A 23,274-nucleotide genomic window follows, 5' to 3' on the forward strand; every position below is an offset into this window, starting at 1 on the left:
CCATGATTTATGTGTATGGAGAGGATTAAAGAAATAACTGGAATTTCCTTGCACGAGCTACTTATTTATTGTTGATGGAGGCAAGTTGACTTGATGGGCATTTGTTGACTGGGTTTTTTGGTTGAGGTGTGATGCGTTCAACATACAAGCCCAGTCACAGAGCAAGGCAAGGAGTCTCTCAGTCTCTGTCTCTGTCTCTCTCTCTGTGTGGCGCACGCTACCAGCACACTTAATGCATATACATACCCAACGAGGTAACAAAATGTTCGTGCGCGTTAAGAGTCTTCATGCATCTTTTGTTCTTGTAGTCCCAGACACGTAAGGTCTTGTCATCGGCACAGCTCAAAATAAATTTACCACCAGAGTGGAACAGGACACCACGTACCCAGTTATCATGGCCCACCTTTTAAGCGAAAATAGAAAAGGGGAAAAAAAACACCAAAGTCACAAGCAGATCACAGTTGGATATCTGGATATGAATAACACAAATCTAAATCCAGGAGTTCAGATTATGTGGCTCCTTGTCCCAAATTTGCTATATGCTAGAATTAACAGCATTTTGAGTTTCTTGGGTGGAAATGGTAACCTGTTTTTCTAGTCTTCCTTCAAGCCCTCCCAATTCTATTTATTCTGATGCCTGCGCTTGGATTCCTCAGAGAATGCCTGAGCTCACCCCGTAAGAAGTGCAGATCTATTCCCTCATGTAGTAACTAGGCAAGGGTTGCAAAGCAAATGAACAAGAGAAAAGGATATTCGGGGAACTTACGAGAGTCATAAGGCACATGCCAGTACTAATGTCCCACATCTTAATGGTCTTGTCTCTAGATCCAGAAAGCAGGAAAGGCCCAGGCTTACCACTCTTCTTAGTCTACAGGGGAGGGAAAAAAAGGAATACTCTGTAAAAATTAGATATTCTGCACGAAGAAGTAAGTAAACAATGTGGAGACTTAAGAGAAGCTCTAGGTATTTTCCCTTCAAGATACTCAGAAGGAATACAACAGCAGAGAGTCTCCCAACAGATAGGCACATGGTTTCGAGTAAGACAAAGGTGCTCCTGTGTGCTCTAAAATAGATGCCACTGCAGATTTATGTTGAAAGCATTAAGGACACGGTCTGGCGAGAATCTGTAGCATTCATTAGAATTATTGCAACCACAGAAAAGGGGCAAAATGTCAGGCCAACTTCCTATGTTCTAAATCAGGGGTAGTCAACCTTGGCTCTTTTATGACTCGTGGACTTCAATTCCCAGAATTCCTGAGCCAGCTTAGCTGGCTCAGGAATTCTGGGAGTTGAAGTCCACGAGTCATAAAAGAGCCAAGGTTGACTACCCCTGTTCTAAATCCTTGCCCATCATGGCTGCTGGGATCCAGCAGAGATGATGGGACTGGATTGGCCTCAGGAGATGTAAATACACCTATATATTTTGTTTGTTTGGGTGTATGTACACCACTTAGATTAGCTTGAAGTGGCACAAAAAGGTGTATGTGTGTGGGCATGTGTGTGTGAGGGGGGAAGGTGCCTGCACACAACCTACAGTCTTAATTTTCTTTGAGATTTTACCTCAGCACCACTGAGATTGTACCAATTCACTTCCATGTTTTCTCATCAAGTACAGTATAATCCTTGAGTCTGGTGTCCTCAGGTGGGTTAGATCCACAACATGCCAGATATCTGACAGCCTGATGTTGAGAGGATTTTCCATTATGTTCAAATATATCTTTTCCCCTTCAACTTTTTAACATCAAACTTGTGGCCACGTTTAGGGTAACTACTTGGGGAATTGTTTTTAGCCGATCTAAAAAAAAAGATACTATTATATCTGAAACAACTGCACCAGAATGGTGCAGTTTGTCTGTTCAGACACAATGATAAAGATATAATTTGTACCATGCATCATCTTCCCTTAGGCCTCCATAATTTGCCTCCTCTGTTCCTATGTTCAAGGAGAACCATTTCATTTAGAGACTCCCAAGAACCGATTAAGAGATTCCTCTAAGATACGGTCTATGGAGATTCTCAGTCATCCACGTCATGCTCCGGTCCTCAGGTCTCTACTCGGTCCCCAGGAGACTTAGACCCTCCGGCCCGGGACCATCGGCTGATGTTATGTAATGCCAGGTCCGTGGTTAATAAGGCCCCCCTCATACAAGACCTTATTTTAGAGGGGGGTGCGGACCTGGCAGGTATTACTGAGACCTGGCTAGGCGTAGAGGGAGGAGTACCTCTAGTAGNAAAGGACAATATTTATTTTAAACAGAGCTCAATGGGTAACCATGGTATCCGAGTGCATCCAGAGGGACAGGAAGGGGAGGGGAGGGGTCAGATGTAAATCCAATCAACGGCACTCCCACACTTTTACTGTTTGATCTACGCTGCCGGTGACCACATAGGGCGCTGTCTTGTGGAAATCTGCAAGGAAGAGAGGAAAAAAGGGGAGAAAAAAAGCTAGTGTGCATCGAATAATTCTATTGAAATTGAACTAAAAAGTTTATGAACTAATATCACTTGAACTACGGGTACAATTCCAACGCCTCATACCTGCACGACATCAGGATTAGGTAAGCCAATTTTAAAAAAACTACTGAATGAAATGAAATACTGTCAATTCTTACATAAAACGTTAGTCAATGTTTCATTAAATTAATAACAAGTAACATCCTAAAGCACGCTGGCTATGGACTTCTGGGAGTTGAAGTTCACACATCTTAAAAGTGGCTCAGGTTGAGAAATGGTCCCCCACTTCCCATGCCAAGTATTTCTTCACTTCCAAGTTTAGAGATTTAAAGTCAACCCATTAGGTGAAGGCCATGTGTTTACCAACAAAGCAAAGTTCATATGCTCCATTCAAATTTAGTCAACAAGAACAAGTGAGAACTCAGAGATCTTCTGTTTAGGTTTTGACCAGCTCTTACAAGCTCTGTGGTGGACCCCAAGCAATTTAGTAAGGAGTCTGAAGACTGCCATGCGTGTTTAATTTATTGTAAGGTTCTTTGGACTGCGGACGCTACTGCCAATTTATGTATTAAATGCCACAAATCAAACAAATGGAATATGAACACGCACAATGCTGATGCCAATACAAGCTTCTTGCATGACTCTTTAAACTCCCATCATGGTTCCCAACAGTTAAAATCCCTTTTCTTAAGCAAGAGATATAGACAGGCCTCCTTTGCTTCCTCCCAGGAACTGTTTCCCTTCCAGCCTTAAGACTTCTGGAGATGAAACACCCGTCTGCTAGATGTACAGTATTCCAAGAGGAATGTTCCAATACTGTGGAACAACCTGCCTCCAGAAGCGGTGAATGCTCCAACACTGGATGTTTTTAAGAAGAGACTGGACAGCCATTTGTCTGAAATGGTGTAGGATTTCCTGACTGAGCAGGGGATTGGAGTAGAAGACCTCCAAAGTCTCTTCCAACTCTATCATTATCATTGTTGTTATTGTGATGGTGATGATGATGATGCTATGGGCAGCAAGAAAGGGTACCAGATGCAGGGTAGAGTTGGAAGGGACCTTGGAGGTCTTCTAGGCCACCTCCCTGCTCAAGGAGGAGACCGTATACCATTCCAGACATATGGCTGTCTCTTCTTTAAAACCTCCAGGGTTGGAGCACACACAACTTCTGAAGGTGAAGCCGTTCCACTGATTAATTGTTCTCACTCTTAGGAAGTTTCTCCTTAGTTCCAGGTTGCTTCTCTCCTTGATTAGTTTCCATCCTTTGCTTCTTGTCCTGCCTTCAGGTGCTTTGGAGAATAAGTTGACTCCCCTCTTCTTTGTGGAAGGCCCTCAAGTATGGAACAGTGCTATCGTGTCACCCTTAGTCCTTCTCTTAGTTAGATTTAGACTTAAATTAGTTCAAGACAGTGTAAGAACAAATTGCTAAGCATCCAGCCCTTCTAGAGCCAGGCAGCAAGCTACAAAAGGCAAAATGTAGGTCTTAAATCCCTTCTGTCCCCACCACCTGACTGTAACATTTGTACTAGCTAACATAGCAAGCTAGCCGTGGCTGGCAAACATGCAGAATGTGCTCCCACATGCTCTGAGAACAAAGATTGGGCTGGGACAGACAGAAAAAGCAATTATTCTCTGAAGCAGAGGTACAAACAAACAGGAAACATGTTTTAGTTCATGCTTGGAACAAAAAAAAGCCCAGTCACAATGCCATCAAGTGTTCGAGGCCAGCCGTGTTCCTTCGCAACAAAGCCTTGAAACGTAAGAGCTTTGCTTTGAGCTCAGAATCCTCAAAATGGAAAATGGCCCAACTCTTTGAACGTGTCTCCTATGACCAGAACATTTCGAACAATACTGCTAGAAAGAATCTGTTCCAAGAATGAAGCTGATATCCAGAATCTGAAAGAAGTCGAGATATTTCCAGGAACAAATTGTGAAACAAATCACACGTTACTGGTGTCAAATATACCGGTTAAACCTAGAAAAATAAGAGTAGCTGTACGGGTAGTTCTGGACTTGTGGGACCGACCTGCATTTGCTAAATGATGTGGTTGTTGGGTAAGTCATCACATGACTGGGCCTGAATTCAGAACCGTTCTACTGCAGCTGTTAAGTAAATCATGTGAGTTGTTAAGTGAATCACATGGTTATTAAGCAAATCTGGCTTCCTCAATTGACTTTGCTGGTTGGAAGCAAAGTGGATTTCTGTCAACAGTTCTGAAACAAGAATGTGTAGTCTAGAGATTATGTAAGTTTGGTCTCTAACTTCACATCAAGAAAGGGAAATAGTTTTGTTCCTCCTTGGAAGGAAAGCAGTGGGAAGTATCGTGAAGAGGATTTCAGTAACATCAAAGATCAGAATAGCAGTAGTGATGCTTTTTCATTTGCGGTTATGTGCAACTATGAAAGTCGAATACTGACAGAATAACTTCAAATTTTAGCTTGGAGAGGGTTACTAAAATACATGTTCTATAAGAAGAATTAATCAATTGATTGAGGGGGGAAAAATGAAGCTCAGATACTTTGGCTACCAAATGAGGACTCGTTGGAAAAGACCCCTGATGTTGGGAAAGATGGAAGAGGATGGAAGAGGAGGAGATGGTTAGATGGTGTCATTGATGCAGTGGGCAATGAGTTTGGGCAGATTCAGGGAGACAGTGGAGGGTGTGTGTGTGTGTGTGTGTGTGTGTGTGTGTGTGTGTGTGTGTGTCTGTCTGTCTGTTTGTCTGTCTGTCATGCTATAATCCAGTGATGGCAAAATTTTTAGAGACCGAGTGCCCAAACTGCAACCCAAAACCCACTTATGTACCATCATGTGCCGGGTGGGCGTGGCCCATTGGGTGGGTGTGGCTGCTGTGGTAACGACAGACTGGGTGGGACTAAAAAGTTCAATCAATCAATACCAACTTTGCGAGATGTTTTTTTTCCCCACGAGAAGTTGAAATTGATTGATTGAACCCTTTTCTCTTTTTTTTGCACACGCCGGCGGAGGCCTAAAGCGAAAAGGTTTTATAAAACCCAGCTGAAGGCCTAGGACTGGGGCGCGTGCCCAGAGAGGGCTCTGCGTGCCACCAGTGGCACGCGTGCCATAGGTTCGCCACCACGGCTATAATCCATGAGGTCGCAAGGAGCTGGACACAACTTAGCGACTGATCAACAACAACCAGGAAAAAATAAAGGCTGACTGAAGTTATGATCAGTAAGAGCAGTGCTTTCTACAAGCATGCAGAATGAGTGGGGGGGGGGGGGGGAANCCATGATTTATGTGTATGGAGAGGATTAAAGAAATAACTGGAATTTCCTTGCACGAGCTACTTATTTATTGTTGATGGAGGCAAGTTGACTTGATGGGCATTTGTTGACTGGGTTTTTTGGTTGAGGTGTGATGCGTTCAACATACAAGCCCAGTCACAGAGCAAGGCAAGGAGTCTCTCAGTCTCTGTCTCTGTCTCTGTCTCTCTCTCTGTGTGGCGCACGCTACCAGCACACTTAATGCATATACATACCCAACGAGGTAACAAAATGTTCGTGCGCGTTAAGAGTCTTCATGCATCTTTTGTTCTTGTAGTCCCAGACACGTAAGGTCTTGTCATCGGCACAGCTCAAAATAAATTTACCACCAGAGTGGAACAGGACACCACGTACCCAGTTATCATGGCCCACCTTTTAAGCGAAAATAGAAAAGGGGAAAAAAAACACCAAAGTCACAAGCAGATCACAGTTAGATATCTGGATATGAATAACACAAATCTAAATCCAGGAGTTCAGATTATGTGGCTCCTTGTCCCAAATTTGCTATATGCTAGAATTAACAGCATTTTGAGTTTCTTGGGTGGAAATGGTAACCTGTTTTTCTAGTCTTCCTTCAAGCCCTCCCAATTCTATTTATTCTGATGCCTGCGCTTGGATTCCTCAGAGGATGCCTGAGCTCACCCCGTAAGAAGTGCAGATCTATTCCCTCATGTAGCAACTAGGCAAGAGTTACAAAGCAAATGAACAAGAGAAAAGGATATTCGGGGAACTTACGAGAGTCATAAGGCACATGCCAGTACTAATGTCCCACATCTTAATGGTCTTGTCTCTAGATCCAGAAAGCAGGAAAGGCCCAGGCTTACCACTCTTCTTAGTCTACAGGGGAGGAAAAAAAAGGAATACTCTGTAAAAATTAGATATTCTGCACGAAGAAGTAAGTAAACAATGTGGAGACTTAAGTGAAGCTCTAGGTATTTTCCCTTCAAGATACTCAGAAGGAATACAACAGCAGAGAGTCTCCCAACAGATAGGCACATGGTTTCGAGTAAGACAAAGGTGCTCCTGTGTGCTCTAAAATAGATGCCACTGCAGATTTATGTTGAAAGCATTAAGGACACGGTCTGGCGAGAATCTGTAGCATTCATTAGAATTATTGCAACCACAGAAAAGGGGCAAAATGTCAGGCCAACTTCCTATGTTCTAAATCAGGGTAGTCAACCTTGGCTCTTTTATGACTCGTGGACTTCAATTCCCAGAATTCCTGAGCCAGCTTAGCTGGCTCAGGAATTCTGGGAGTTGAAGTCCACGAGTCATAAAAGAGCCAAGGTTGACTACCCCTGTTCTAAATCCTTGCCCATCGTGGCTGCTGGGATCCAGCAGAGATGGTGGGACTGGATTGGCCTCAGGAGATGTAAATACACCTATATATTTTGTTTGTTTGGGTGTATTATTATATAGACTGTACACCGCTTAGATTAGCTTGAAGTGGCACAAAAAGGTGTATGTGTGTGGGCGTGTGTGTGTGAGGGGGGGGAGGTGCCTGCACACAACGTACAGCAGTGTTTCTCAACCTTGACAATTTTAAGGTATGTGGACTTCAACTCCCAGAATTCCACAGCCAGCAATGCTGGCTGTGGAATTCTGGGAGTTGAAGTCCACATGCCTTAAAATTGTCAAGGTTGAGAAACACTGACCTACAGTCTTAATTTTCTTGAGATTTTACCTCAGCACCACTGAGATTGTATCTTTTGAGACCACTGACCATGAAACAGTGCTACAACAGCTCAGAGAGTTAAGAAATGCAGGATCAGTATATGGAAGTTTTATTCCTATTTGTAGGACCATCCCCAGAGAGCTTCGAATGGAGAGATTTCGCTTGAGTTGTCTATCCAAAGCCACTGGAAGAGATTGGGTGATCACCCCGAGATTCAAGACCATCTCTTTTCTTGTACCTTCCTAAGTCAGAGGTTCTGTTGACAGGAGGGTTCCAGACCCAGGGATTAGGAAAATACCTTCTGTATGGCAGAAGGTATCATTTCTTCCAAAGGAAAACATGCCCAACCTGGTGCTTTCCTTGACTTTAACCTGTCTCTAGAAGCACAGTTGCCCTCAATGGTAAGGAGGATCTACGCCAAGCTTCAGTGCTTAAGATATAACACATCTGGGCTGAATAATAATAATAATAATAATAATAATAATAATAATAATAATAATAATAATAATAATGATGATGATGATGATGATGATGATGATGATGATGATGATGATGAGGAGGATGAGGATGAGGATGAGGAGGAGGAGGAGGAGGAGGAGGAGGAGGAAGAAGAAGAAGTAGTAGTAGTAGTAGTAGTAGTAGTAGTAGTAGTAGTAGTTGGAAGGGACCTTGGAGGTCATCTAGTCCAACCCCCTGCTCCGGCAGAAAAGCCTATACCATTTCGGACAAATGGCTGTCTAGTCTCTTCTTAAAAACCTCCAGTGTTGGAGCATTCACCGCTTCTGGAATTGGTTAATTCCACCACTGGTTAATTGTTCTAACTGTCAGGAAGTTTCTCCTTACTTCTAGGTTGCTTCTCTCTTTGGTTAGTTTCCACCCGTTGCTTCTTGTCCTGCCTTCGGGCGCCTGGGAGAATAGCTTGACTCCCTCTTCTTTGGGGCAGCCCCTGAGATATTGGAACACTGCTATCATGTCCCTCCTCGTCCTTCTCTTCATTAAACTAGACATACCCAATTCCAGCAACCGTTCCTTATATGCTTTAGCCTCCAGTCCCCTAATCATCTTTGTTGCTCTTCTCTGTACTCTTTCTAGAGTCTCAACATAATTGCCTATTATTTTGCTTTTCTATTTCATTAAATAAATTTCGTTCTTTTTTTATCTTTATTGTGTTCATTGTTTTTTCATGATCTTTGCACATGTAGGACTTTCTTATTATTCGCTTGCAAGCTGCTCAAAGCTCCTCTGGGAGGAACAGAGGTAAAAAGAAATAAAATAAAAAACAACGGAGCTGCTTAAGGTTCAGCCAATGAGCACAAATCATCAATTCAAAAAAAAGCAAAAAAAACCCAACAACAAAATCTGTCCAATTTTTAAAAAAAACATTGCTCCATCATAAACGTGTGTGGAGAGTTTCACAGAATGAACTGTGAACTTTGTCTTCGTTGATTGAGGGCTGCTTTCATTAACAGAGACCTGTTGAGGAAAGTGATTTTAGAACTGAGAGGTTTGAAGATGTCCCACAGCCACACTAGATATTATTAACTTTGCCCATGTAAGGATTGCTGTATTGGGGACTTTTGCCTTCCAGTTAGCAGAAGAACTTGACCTGAATAATTCCTGAGTCTCATATTTTCAAAATAGAGAGAATGCACTAATTCACTCCATGTTTTCTCATCAAGCACAGTATAATCTGCTGTCCTCAGGTGGGTTAGATCCACAACATGCCAGATATCTGACAGCCTGATGTTGAGAGGATTTTCCATTATGTTCAAATATATCTTTTCCCCTTCAACTTTTTAACATCCAACTTGTGGCCACGTTTAGGGTAACTACTTGGGGAATTGTTTTTAGCTGATCTAAAAAAAAGATACTATTATATCTGAAACAACTGCACCAGAATGGTGCAGTTTATCTGTTCAGACACAATGATAAAGATATAATTTGTACCATGCATCATCTTCCATTAGGCCTCCCTAATTTGCCTCCTCTGTTCCTATGTTCAAGGAGAACCATTTCATTTAGAGACTCACAAGAACCGATTAAGAGATTCCTCTAAGATACGGTCTATGGAGATTCTCAGTCATCCACGTCATTCAATAGGGTTTCTACGAAAAAGTGCTCCGTTGACCTGAAAGAACACAAAGAAACTTCTGCAAAACGAAGAGTAGGTTCTTCGAAGAAGTCGAGAAGTCTTTTTCTCGACTTCTTCGAAGAACCTACTCTTTGCTTTACAGAAGTTTCTTTGTGTTCCTTCAGGTCAACGGAGCACTTTTTCGTGAAAACCCTGGGGATAGAACATGTAGAAATCCAGAATTAAACAGGACACGAAACACTGAAGACACTTAAGTAGCAACCAGGTCATTATCGTTGGCATACTGGAAAAGGGAGCCTGAGGCACCTTATGATAGGATTTACTCTTAAATGTCAAAGATAAAAACAGAACTTCAGACACAAAGCTACTTTTTACATCAGCCTTCCACAAGCTGGTTCCCTTCAGAAATGTGGGCAATGCTAACTGGGAATTTTTCAAAGGAGGGTCTCAACCTAGATCAGGATCCACCCTGGGGAAGGCTAATGTATGTTCAGACAAAATTTGAGCTTTGCTATTACATACATTCTCTGCCCCCATGACTGTAGGGCCCCCTTAAAAGCAAAGCTGGAATAAGGTCTCACTAAACAGTTATGGGAATCTAACATTCTTCAGCCCTCGAGGCTGTTGGTTATCATTCCAGCATTGAGCCAGCACAGGCTTGGGGGAGGAAAAAAAATAGTCATCTGAGAGAAATGACTAAGATAGGAATGCAGGGATAATCTTTGCAGAAATTGGAAAAGTTGCAACCCTGATCACAATAAAGGCAAATTGGTGGCAATCCTTTTATGCTGCCATTCTAATTTTTTAAACAAATATATATATATATATATCTAGTAAATGATGTTTTTGCAAAAGGCAACTGGGCTTTCTTAGTTTTTTTTTCTTTCCTTCAAAACATTTCGTTTCTCATCCAAGAAGCTTCTTCAGTTCTGTGTTTGGGAAAAGCACCTTTGGGACAACCATGACCTGAATGACTGAGAGCTCCATAGTCATTTAGTAAATGAATTTTCACAGAGGAGCTGGCATGGATAAGGAATTGAACCCAGAAGCCTGCTCTGCGTAGCTTGCCCTCTGAGGACTTTATTCACAGAAAGAAAAAATAATGGTCATGGTGTAGGATGGCGAGATGTATAATAAAAATGAACTTCACACACTGATTACCTGATATATAAATTGTACTGCAATGCAGGTATGGTTCCCTAGGAGTCTAGCCAGATTCCCCAGGCCAAGTGGCAATTTGCTAACATGGCCAGCCATGACTCCCTTTACTCACTCTAACCCAGTGGTTCTCAACCTTTTTAATGCCGTGACCCCCAACCGGTCGTAAGTCGAGGACTTTCCCTGCCCGGGAGCGCCACGCATGCGTGGTTCCGCCCTTTGAGCTGGCCGAGGCATAGCTGGCAAGCGGCAGAGACGGAGCAGGCCGACCACCAGCTGGCCCAGCTCAAGGGAGGTAAGGCACCCGCTGGAAAAGGGGGAAAAAATGGTGGACAGCCTTGCTTGGCGACCCCCGTGAAATGGTCGATCGACCCCAAATGGGGTCGCGACCCATAGGTTGAGAACTGCTGCGTCTAACCACATCCACAAGAGTCACTTGGCTGAGATGGGCGGCTATAGAAATCGAATGAACAAACGAATAAATGAAAAGCCACTCTTGTTTCTTCTCCCTATCAACCTCTTTGCCTTCATGCCCTATTAAATACAAGGCAACGATATGGTTTATTTGGAAAAACACTTAGATGGAATGACAGCTTCCTTACACTGACTTCCAACTGATTGCAAAGCAACATGAAGAGCTTCTGCTGTAGATCTTGTGTGACAAGGGAGCAGGTCATTCACAAAATCAACTGTTGCCCATGCTCATGGTTTAGATCAGGGGTAGGTAGGCAACCTTGGCTCTTTTATGACTTGTGGACTTCAACTCCCAGAATTCCTGAGCCAGCCATGCTGAGGGGAAAGGGAAAGGTTTCCAAGCTGAGCCATGTTGGTTCAGGAATTCTGGGAGTTGAAGTCCACGAGTCATAAAAGAGCCAAGGTTGCCTACCCTTGGTTTAGATTCTCATACTTAAGGCCCTTAAGTATGCTATGGCCAGAGGTTACTAAGGAATGAGATTTGCCGGTGGTGGGCCTACTCATATTCTCCTCAGAGGCATTCAGTTAGATTTCATTTATGCTCCACTGAAATGCTAAGCTAAAAACCTAAGGTCTCACAGCGTTAACAATCCTTCTGCTGCCCAAAGGATCAACTGTCACTTCTATATTTGAATTTAGTCATTTTAAAAACATTTTTACTATCTTTACAATCTTAATTGTTGATTCCAGTCCAAGAAAGACTATGGTATAATTCACACAGGTGGTCACAAGTTTTTGGGGGGAGGGTGGCTTATGCCTATTTTGTTAAGTATAGGCTATACTTGGAAGTAGGGAATTGCAAATGATTTTAAATAAACATTGAAACCACCCCATATTTTTTTACAGAAAAAAAATGAAAATGAAAATGAAAAAAAATCCATCACCTGCCTTAAAACAATACCAATCACCCAAAGTAGCAGGACTGTGCTGAGTCTTCCCCAATTTGATGCTATCTATTCCTCCAAATCAGAGGTGGGGAATTGTGACCCCTTTATGACTTCTGAACCTCAACTCTCAGAATTCCTGGAGCAGGAATTCTGGGAGTTGAAGTCCATAAGTTATAAAGGCAGTTCCCCACCTCTGCTCTAAATGTTTCAGACCTACAGCTTCCACAATTCCCCAGTGAGATTACAGAATTATATTGTAATGCATCATAATATAGGGAATCCTCGATTTACGACCATTTGTTCAACAATGGTTCAAAGTCTCAGAAAAAGTGACTTCTGACGTGTCCTCAAAGTTATGACGGTCACACTACTGAAATCGCAGTTTGGTTGCTTGGCAACCAGCTTACATTTACAACAGTTGCAGCATCCTGAGGTCATGTGATCATGATCTTCAACTTTCCCAGTTGGCTTCCAACAAACAAAATCAATTCACTTAACTACTGTGCAATTCACTTAATGACACATTATTTGCTTAATGGCCATGATAACAATGGTAGTAAAATCAGGTCAGGTCATGTGATCCCTCACTCTGTGACCACACCAACCTACAAGAGAAATCCCAGTTGTGGGCTTAAGTCAGGGATTATTTGTATGACTCATAAAAACATATTTAGATAATTTGATATTACACAATTCTGCTTGTAATGGAAAGCTTTCACTATACATCATTAAAGAATCGAACAGAATTTTTTATTGGCCAAATGTGATTAGACATGCAAGAAATTTGTCTCCGGTGCATAAGCTCTCAGTATACACACATACAACAACAAAGTGGTATGTCATAGATCATAACTCATAGTTGCAATCATTAATCATAAGATATAAACAAGTGATAAATCGTAAGATACCAATGAGAGAAAGATAGTAGGAAAGATGAAAAGATGAGAAATGAGAAGATGAAAAAATGGTAGTAGCAATAGCTACTATATGGGTAAATTTCTTAGGCCTCTAGACAGTGCTGTGGGAATTAAGTGTTCATCAGGGTGATGGCACGGGGCAAAACAACTTGTCTTTGATTCTATAAAGAGGATAAAGAAGATTTCCCTTGGAAGAAAATCCAGAGCATCTCAAACTCTCAAATGGATAGGTTGCCAAACCAATAAGGATGTTTCTCTAAGTGGAATCTCTTACCTCAGATCCTGTAGCTTCCAGTATGGTGGAATAAGAGCTCTCGGGAGCCCAGGAAATACACTCTACTACATGCTCATGTTCTCTAAGTTCAGCTTTGCACTCCTTTGTTGCTACCACCCAGACACGCACGGTCTGGTCATTAGAACAGCTGGCAATCAGCGTGCCATCCTGGTTAGGCCGTACCATGCGGACCCATTCTCGATGCCCATTGAAAGTCTTCACACAGTAGCTGTTGACAGGAAAGAAAACATGTCACATTAATGCAAGATTGCTACAGAAAACAGAACGAATAAAACTGATGGTCTGCGAGTAATTCAGGTGGCTACATTTTTTAAAAAGTGCTAGCCTGTAGTCTTGCCAACCTAGTTTAGAAATTTTTGTTATGAAACTGGGTTGGGAAGGCTATGGGAGTTTTGAATAGGCAGACAACAAAGTAAATGGGGGGGGGGGAGAACAGTTAAAGAAATCAAGATTTGAGCAGGAGCATAAAATGGTCTCAAGAGGTTTTCCAGGATAGCCACCAATATCAGACCAATTCTACAGAAAATATCCAAAATATTGGATATGCTGAAGGAAGACAGGAAATCTGAGATCACTTTCCTTGCAAGTCTAAAGAAATGTATGTATCACATTTCCAATGCTCCTGGGCTATAGTACGTGACAAGTGAAAAGAACTATGCTTATCCACAACAAATACAAAGTTTTTAAACTGGGATTGTGTAAACTAACAACACAGGCTGAAGACAACACTTGTTTTTTGTGTAGAATGCCAAAGACCATATTTTAAAATTGAGACAACCAGGATGGACAAAACCGAGTGATTCAATGCTGAGCTGAATTAACATGATCACTCTCCATGCACTGTTTTTTCCCCCTCCAATTTACAAATTACAAGGTTTTCAGACACTATATTAAATCAGTAAGTTTCAGCCATGAACAGAATTTCAGTCTTTATGACAGTGGTTGAAAAAAAACAGAGGGAAACATGTCACTATACAAGCCAGAGCTTCATAGAGGCAATTTGCCTTTATTTCTCACTTGTACATCTCTGTGCTAAAATATAACAACCATACTGGCTACAGAGACTGGTCTGTTCCTAGTAAATAATCTTCTGCTCAGGCAGATAATGTAGCAGGAATCCGTGTTATGAAACACTGGAAAAACTGTGATCAAAGGTAAGTATCCAATATGTTGTCTCCAGGAACAAACAGAGGCCTTGTGCATGGTATTACACAATTAGTATAGAAGTTTGTATTGGCAAAGAAAATACTTTGCCTTCCAATATACCAGGAGAACCAGGAAAGCTATGAACAGGTTGGCACATATTTTAACCAGACTTGGTTATGTTGTGGCCTAACCCACCACAGGTCAGGCATCTGTTTGATGGTCATCATCTACTAATTGAGCAACCAAAGAATATCTTCATCTGATGAACAGCTCTGTTAGTTCTGCATCAGACTGGTCTTCCCTATTACCTGCCACTTGATCCTGTTAACTTAGAGATGCTGAGAAGTCAATCTGAGTTTTTCTCTATGAAATGCCTTTCTTCCACTAACTACAAGCCAATGGTTCCTCTACGGCAGTGATGGCGAACCTTTTAGAGACCGAGTGCCCAAACTGCAACCCAAAACCCACTTATTTATCACCGGGTGCCAGGTGGGCGTGGCTGTGGTGGGCATGGCAGACTGGGTGGGTGTGGCCAAGGTGGGCGTGGTCACCTCGATGTTGCTTGTGAGGAGGGACGCCTGTGGGGGCCAGGCAGGGTTGGGGGAGATCCAGGGGGTCTCTGGCAGGTGGGGCAGTGGGCAGGAGGCTCGTCCTGTGGGGTGAGGCAAGACAAGGCGAGGCGAGGCAGGGCAGGGGGAGGAGGGAAACCAGCCGTGCTGGGATGCATCCGGCCATGTGGGACCTTGGTGAGTTAGCGGGCAGCTGGTTGAAGAGGGACGGTTGCCATCTCTGGAGCATGGCGTGCGTGCCCACAGAGAGGGCTCTGATTGCCGCCTCTGGCACACGTGCCATAGGTTCACCACCACTGCTCTACGGTGTTCATCTCATTTCCTAAAGGCAAGTCTAAAGATGTATCGTTTCACCTTCATATAAATATATCTGCAAGATCTTACCCTGTTTGAATTTCCCACATTTTGATGGTTTTATCCCTTGAAGCAGATACTATATAATCCCCATTGGGCATGATGGCTACTGAAGAAACATTATGATCATGTCCTACAGAAAGAAAGAAAAAAAGAAAGCACAGACTCACGTTAAGTTCTCGTGTGACTTTATCACAACGTATGTGAATACCATTATTGAATTCACCCCTTCACACAATTCTATAAGACACCCAAGTGCCAAACTGGGTGCCTTCCAGATGTGCCAGCTTATAACTGCCATCAATCTCAAGTCAGCATGCTGCCATATGGCAATCCTCAAGAGGCAAACAAGATGGGATGCTGAAAAAAGCACATAGTATGCTTTGGCAGTTGCCTGGCTATATATAATGATTTGTTGCACAGCTTCTGAGGAATTGTGGTATGCTAATTAAACCTCAAGAATACACATTTTCACCCCAGGTACTTGAGCATGGAGCCTCAGCCCTTAAGGTTGTAACCTTGCAGATATTGAAAGAATCTGGAAATAGCAAAGGAGCGGCTTCATGTCAGTATGCCCAAGAATTTTAAATCAAAGAAAGATTGCTACAGAAATTTTAAAAAAGGACAAGTGGCACCCTTGAATTTAGGCAACTTATAAACAGACTGTTTTTTTTCAGTCCTGAAGACTGAATCTATTCTTTGAATCTGTAATCAAGGCTACGTCATCTGAATGGGCACTGGGGGGGGAACGGTTATATTTTGAATAGCAAAATTTGGTTGTCACATTCAAAAAAGGTCACTGCAGAACTGAAAAGGAGACTGACGGGGGTGTGTATGTAGCTGAATAATCATGGACTGGCAATCCCAAAGAGGACACAGCACTGCAGATTTTTAAAGTGGGAAGGAGGATTGCTGAAATATAAAATTATGCCTGGCGCTAAAAGTTCTTGGCATTTTCTAAGCTTGTGGGGAGTGGCTGTTCCCTGCAGACATTTAATTACCAGTCTAGGTAATATCATCAGTGCACAGAAGAGAGAAATCTTAACTGCTGCTCACACTGGCTAAGGCTGGCAGGGATTGGGTTAAAGTCACAACACTTGGAGGGTAACAGTCTCTCCATTCACTAATCCCCAGGGAGAAAGTTTGTAGACATTAGCCACCGTTTTTTTAGCTGCTCTTTTTGAAAAGTAGCAAACATTTTCTGCCTCTAGGCTAGAAACAGCGCTACTCAACTTCCTCTGAAAGCAATAAACTTGTTTTCAGAAACATGCTCTGCCTACTGGGGCTCTTTAAAGACACTCTCAGGAAGCAAAAATCTCTGAATGCCTCTCAGCCATGGCTGCAGTTCTGGAACTGTAGAACAGGCAAGTTTTTGATTCAAAGAAATGAAGAGAGAAACAATTTCTGTTTTTGAATACATAGCAATAGTAAAATGAACCAAAATGGATGCTTCCTATGGTTACTGACCGGCAATGGCATCATATAGTAAACAAATAGTAAGCATTACAGCCTTTAGCTCCCACTCAACATATAATGTTGCATGAAACCTGTAACATTTTAATATTAGTAGAGTACAACAAAGTTAAATTATAAGCAGCCAGTAATAAGAAACAAAATACACCAGGCAACGTAACAGATTAGTGACAAGAATGTTTAACATGTGCATGAACTGGATCACACCACTTCCAGGGTTGTGAGTCATGTCTCCCCATGTTGTGCACCACCCTAGAAAACAACCTGCTAATACACAAAAGGGGAGCTTAGGATAGAACTATGGCAGGGGTAGGCACCCTTGGCTCTTTTATGACTCGTGGACTTCAACTCCCAGAATTCCTGAGCCAGGAATTCTGGGAGTTGAAGTCCACAAGTCATAAAAAAGCCAAGGTTGCCTACCCCTGAACTATGGCATTCCTGGAGAAGATGCTACTGCATGGGAAAGCTTTTAAAGATGTGAGTTGTCACCTGCTACACAAAATGCTCCAATACATGGATATCAAGCTGCATATGAGAACTAAGCCTTGGCATGAATACCTTGAATGTGATGTCCTCTGGTTCACATCATCATCATCATCATCATAGGAGAGAAGAGGTACATACCTAGTTTTTAATTTTATCTTATTATTGCTAATGATTTTTAAATAATTCCTTACCATGCATGGTTCTGATGCACTCAAAGCCTTGGAAATCCCATAACTTAATGGTCATATCTGCAGAACAAGAGGCCAACAGCTTGCCACTATGGTCGAAGGAAATATCCTGCACAGAATCTGTGTGGCCTTTCAGGGTGCGTTCAAAATCTCCTGTCTCATAATCCCATACCTAGGAATTAAGAGAAACAAATTAGTAAATATATATTTCCACAAACTATTATTTTTTTTGCACATTTGTTTCAAAAGTACAGGTAGTCCTCCTGGTCACATGATTAAAATTCGGATGCTTGGCAACTGGTTCATATTCTGGGGTCATGTGGTAGGGAAGCCAAATTCACTTAACAACTGTCTTACTAACTTAACACCTGCAGTGATTCATTTAACAACTATGACCACGAAGGTTGTAAAATGGGGCAAAACTCACTTACCAACTGTCTCGCTTAGCAACAGAAATTTTGGACTCAACCGTCATCATAAATCAAGGACTACCTGTAACTATTTGAAACATTATTTTAATGCCCATTTGTTTGTAAATCAATGTGTATGCCATCTCAATCATAACAAGATTCTAAATACAGAATTATCAAGTAAATAAGTAAAAGAAACAAAAGGACAAAATTAACATTAAAATGCATGGCGCACATCAAGGAAGGCAACCAAACAAACGTATCGGCAACTAACCAGCATCAGGGAACCAATTGCTATACTGTATACCAAGCCTGTCAGAAAAGCCATTATTTGTGGCTGTATAACCCAACAGTTATACATAGACAGTTGCATTCTGGCCCACTTGTAGCTTCATCAAGGGTAGTCCCTAGTACAACATGTTGCAACGGTCCATATAAGTGGGTACTAAGGCATACGGAAGAGGGCTTCCTAGTTCAAATAGGCAGTAATATAAATGTGAGAAATAAATAAAAGAAAAGGGACGTGATTGGTACAGAAGATGAATTTGTACAAAGGCTCTCTTCTGGTCATGGCTGCCCTCTCCTCATAGAGCTGGAGACAAAAGTCCAGGAGAACCACCAAAACTGCACATCGGTTCTTCCCAGACAATGCAATCCCTTCAAGAACTGAAGATGGCAGAATCACTGTGACTGGCAGGTCCCTGAAACCCAGGCTATTCAGAGTTGAGCTTAAGCTTCTTTCTTCTCATCCACAGCCATAACCAGACACTAAGGCTGGGCTTCTACAGCGTTACTTATTTGGCTAAAGATCAAGATTTAGAACTGGGCATGATTAGCATACTAATGAAACCAAACCCCATGCCAGCAGAAACTTCGCCCAGAGGTTTCATGCAGATGCTGAATAAAATTGGAGAGAGTGTCAAATTCTGTGGGATTTCACAAAACAAATGCCTTGGGTCTTTTCCAAGGAGCAAAGGAGGGATTTTTTTCTCTCTCCTAACAACACCAATTAGAAACTGGCCCAAAGGAAGAAGAAACACAACAAAATAGAGCCATCCCCCAAATAGCCAGAGACGATCCAGAAGGATACCATAATCAATGATATCAAATGCTACTGAGAGATCAAGCAGGACCACATCACTCTTGGACCCCCCCCCCCATCACCACCACCGAAGTTCATCCACAAGCACAGTCAGTACTATATGCACATCTTAGATAATTCACTTTTTCCAGAGTCCTTTGAAGTTATTGCATTCCACATTCTCCATAATCTTCCTCCAAAAGGAAAGGTTGGAAACGGGTAAAACATTATACCGATGCTGGGTCTAGTGATGGTTTTCTCTGCCTAATAGATCAACCTGTCAATTCAAGGATGAATTAACCACCACCTGAAGCAAGTAGTTGATCACTTCTCACAAGGTCTTAAATTTATCAGGAGGGACAAGGATCTATTTACACCAGGGGTCTTCAAACTTGGCCCTTTTACGACTTGTGGACTTCAACTCCCAAAATTCCTCAGCCAGCATGCCTGGCTGAGGAATTCTGGGAGTTGAAGTCCACAAGTCGTAAAAGGGCCAAGTTTGAAGACCCCTGTATTACACAGTTGGCAATGCTGACATTCCCCCAAGCCCCAACCGATTCCTCAAAATCTAATAGATTTTAGAGAGAAGATCCTTTCTGATAAAAAAAGGATGCTAAAATATGCTTAAAAAGGTTAGCAACTTCTCAAATTAAGATTTAAGTATATTCCCCATGAATTAAAACAACTTGTTTGCAAACTATACATGAGAGAATTCACACATGTGCATTTTGTAGGCACACATGAGATTTCTGTTGCCTCCAAAAGCAGAGAGCACTGTCAGCTAAAAATATAAATGGTTGAACCATATAGTGCATATAAGAATTATAACTAGCAAAAAAAAAAAAAAAGAGGCAATTTGCTGTCATGATGTTTTTACCCAGAGCTTCTCTTGTACTTTTATGTTCTAGTCTCAGGAGCTATACTATTAAGAACTCTTGAAACCACAAAGACATAACAAAAGCTGTTTTTTAAAGCACACTTAACAATTCAATGGTTCGGAGGGATGTATTATGTAATTTCTTAAAAAAAAAATCATAAAGCTTTACTCTAAAAGCACACAAAGCAGCTCAGCCTTTTATTTATTTGTATGCCATTCGTTCCGGAAGACTCTAAGCAACTAACAATCAGAAACATCTTCCCCCCTGTAAAAAAAAATCCACCCATAAAATAAACAAGCCCAATATCATAATTATACAAACAAGAAAAATGTACAAAATATACATCTGCTAGATTCAAATATTCCTTTTTCCTGAGCCTGATGGGGGGGAAAACAACAATCAGGTCTTAAATCTTCTCCAGAAACCCAGAAGAGAAGCAGCAGGCTGGAGTTCAATGGGGAAGGAATTCCAGAGTATTCCTCCACTTAACAACAGTTCATTTAGTGACCATTTGAAGTTACAACGGCACTGAAAAAAGTGACTTATGACAGTTTTTCACACAACTGTTGCAGCATCCCCGTGGTCATGTGATCAAAATTCGGATGCTTGGCACTAGTTCATATTTATGACGGTTGCATTGTCCCTGCAACCTTCTGACAAGCAAAGTCAATGGAGAAGTCAGATTCACTTTACAATTGTGTTACTAACTTAACAACTGCAATGATTCACTTAACAAGAAAGGCAAGAAAGGTCATAAAATAGGGCAAAATTCACTTAATAATTGTCTTGCTTAGCAACAGAGGTTTTGGGCTCAATTGTGGTCATAAGTCGAGGATTACGTGTATTGGGCCCAATCACTTCCTTGACAAGAGGAAAAAAAATTAAGCAGATTTGTTCTAAAAATGAAAATAAAAAAGCCCCAATTCTCATCAAGATGGCCAGCCTGCATCTTGGCTTCCTCACTCAAGACTACAACAGAGACACATAGGATAAGGGGGGTTTTAATCCAATAATCTTCATTATTTTTACCTAATTAAAATTAGCATAATAAGATAGGGGTAAAGTTAAGTCTTCTCCATGGCCTTCTTCTATTCTAGAAAGAAAAAATAATAAATAGTAGTAGAAATGTAAACAGTGGCAGAGGGTAATGCATTTTTTTTAAATCCTCCCTTTTCTTATTGCTTTTCTCCCATCATTTTCAAAATTCTTTACAACTCTAGATTGAGAATCAGGCATAATAAATTCAAGATTAGGTAAGTGTTCATATAAACTAGTTCCCATCCCCTGTCTGTTATAACCAAACATGATGTGTTCTTATCATTTTAGTCAGATGCTAAAAAAACTTGGAACAATAAAAAGGCCCATCTTTTGATGACTTGCATTTTTTCCAGAGGAGAAAAAAAAACTGGAGAAAGTCACAAAATACAAACACCTGCAAATAGAAATAGAATTACTTTGGGAAAAGATAGAAAAACAAATACAGTATCAATAGTAACAGGGCCTTGGGTGCAACCATCTGGAGCACCACCTGAACACCATCGGCATCGACAAAATCACCACCAGTCAATTGCAAAAGGCAGCTTTACAGATAACAGCTTACATCCTGCAACACCACCTTTGGAACCATCAAACAATATCCATATCCTATGTTTTTGGAAAGGACTCAAAACGGTGGATAAAAATGCTAAATCAAGGCTAAACAGCTGGCTGTGTGACCAACAATAAGTAAGGTATCAAAGGACCTTTAGTCATTGTTCAGCCATTTGCACCAGACATTTAGACCCAAAGTAACAGTAGAGTGCACAGGTTGTGAAGGTCCTACCTTTATTGTAGCATCCTCTGAAGCAGAGACCATAACACTGAAAACTGGATGGAAAATTACTCTTGTGACTGGACTTCTGTGCCCACTTAATGCGTACTTTTCTGGAGGACGGGGAATCCATTCTTTAGGATCTCGCTTCTGACCAAGAGGCCCACCTGATGTAAATTCTTCTTTAGCTTCATTTAATTTGGATTCTAATTCCATAACCTACATTTCGAGAGAATCAAAAGAAAAAGATCTAACAAAGGACACACTGTTTGTTTTTTTTTAAAAAAAACCTATCCTTTTTCAACAGGTTTAGGAATGAGAATATTGTGTGGAAATTAACGAATGCCAGGCTTTATTTATTTTTTTCTGATATTCTTTTTTATTTCATTTTTATTCTATTTACACACTGTACTTCTTAATTTTTTTATTTATGTAAACAGGGCACATAAGCCAGCCAGAGCTACTTTTGATCAGAGATGTAGAGAGGCCCTGTAAGTACATATGTACATACAAATATACTAAAAGCTCTCAGAGAATAATTACAGAACAGAGATTTCCAAATATATATTGAATACCAAACTTCCTCAACTTGAAATATAGTGGATTACAAACCACTTAATTTGCAATAATCACAAAAGGGATTAGGGGATTAATAGTACAACCTGTCTAGAAGGTATTGGTTGAGGAAAGTCTGTTATATGCAATCATGAAGTATGTAATATAGCTTTCTAAAAGAAACTCAACAAAATTCAACATCTGCCTGGTTACTTTGAATCAATTCAGTCCTCTTTTTTTAATTAATACTAAGGCAAAATAAATCCAGCTTTAGCTGAGTAATAAAAATTTACCATTTTCTCTTAAATATTACTGGATAATTCCATTTGTTATGCCATCTTTAATTGTCAGTTTTTTTTTCCTTCAAATTCTTCAGGTTAGTTTGTTTAAATTTTGGAACATCAATACATTTGAAAGCTTGGCAAATCCAGAGAAATTCATTTTTTCTGTAAATTCCTGTTATCGCTTTCAATTTGTTCAACAAATATTTGTGAGGGGGTTGTAGAGACACATGTACAAACAAATACACACACACACACACGAACACTTAAATTTTATTTAAAAAAATCATATTCTTCATGTATCCCCTTGGTTGCACTTAATTCTGGAATCATTGCACATTATTCAGAAGAAAGTATTTTCACATTGCTTTTAAATTAAAAGCCACGGAAAAGATATGTAGTACCACTGTATTGGAACCATGATGCTAATCAGCGTATTAGACCCCCCAAAAAAAGGACTAAATATCTTCTTTCAGAATATGCATCCATTTAAATTTAAAAGACATTCAGTACCCAAGGATTTTAAAAATCTGTTTTGTTTACTGATCTTATCCATCATATAATTACAAAATACTGGAATAATGAAGTAGTTGGATAGTGCATCAGAACTAATTGCATAATTATTGAATGCCTGAATTACTTCAATATTGAAACAATGAATTGATATATGTTTTTATACTAAGGTTTTTTTGGGGGAGGGGGGAAACTATGTCAATATTACTTTTTGAACAGCTCTCCTCAAGTATCTCATTCTACAGAATTTGTACAATTATAAAAAGAAGTAAATGCTCTTTGTTATGTTT

General features: G+C 40.9%; 2 protein-coding genes across 2 annotated transcripts in view; both read right to left on the bottom strand.

Annotated features, from left to right (window-relative positions):
• The window catches only part of LOC107295196 (platelet-activating factor acetylhydrolase IB subunit alpha-like), a 5,697-nt gene extending 4,829 nt beyond the window's left edge, over positions 1-868 (bottom strand). The window contains exons 1-2 of the mRNA XM_015824501.1: positions 767-868; positions 247-403 (exon numbers count right to left, since the gene is read on the bottom strand). Coding sequence (XP_015679987.1) covers positions 247-403; positions 767-805 — 196 coding nt within the window. The 5' untranslated portion in view covers positions 806-868. The remainder of the gene's footprint in view (positions 1-246; positions 404-766) is intronic.
• A 1,377-nt stretch (positions 869-2,245) lies between these two features.
• LOC107295197 (platelet-activating factor acetylhydrolase IB subunit alpha) overlaps positions 2,246-23,274 on the bottom strand; it is a 31,991-nt gene continuing 10,962 nt past the window's right edge. Inside the window, exons 4-10 of the mRNA XM_015824502.1 lie at positions 21,648-21,854; positions 17,460-17,628; positions 15,340-15,442; positions 13,220-13,448; positions 6,478-6,579; positions 5,958-6,114; positions 2,246-2,409 (exon numbers count right to left, since the gene is read on the bottom strand). Coding sequence (XP_015679988.1) covers positions 2,336-2,409; positions 5,958-6,114; positions 6,478-6,579; positions 13,220-13,448; positions 15,340-15,442; positions 17,460-17,628; positions 21,648-21,854 — 1,041 coding nt within the window. The 3' untranslated portion in view covers positions 2,246-2,335. The remainder of the gene's footprint in view (positions 2,410-5,957; positions 6,115-6,477; positions 6,580-13,219; positions 13,449-15,339; positions 15,443-17,459; positions 17,629-21,647; positions 21,855-23,274) is intronic.

This window comes from Protobothrops mucrosquamatus, unplaced genomic scaffold (genome assembly GCF_001527695.2).
Source record: "Protobothrops mucrosquamatus isolate PMUCROS unplaced genomic scaffold, P.Mucros_1.0 scaffold2259, whole genome shotgun sequence".
NCBI lineage: Eukaryota > Metazoa > Chordata > Lepidosauria > Squamata > Viperidae > Protobothrops > Protobothrops mucrosquamatus.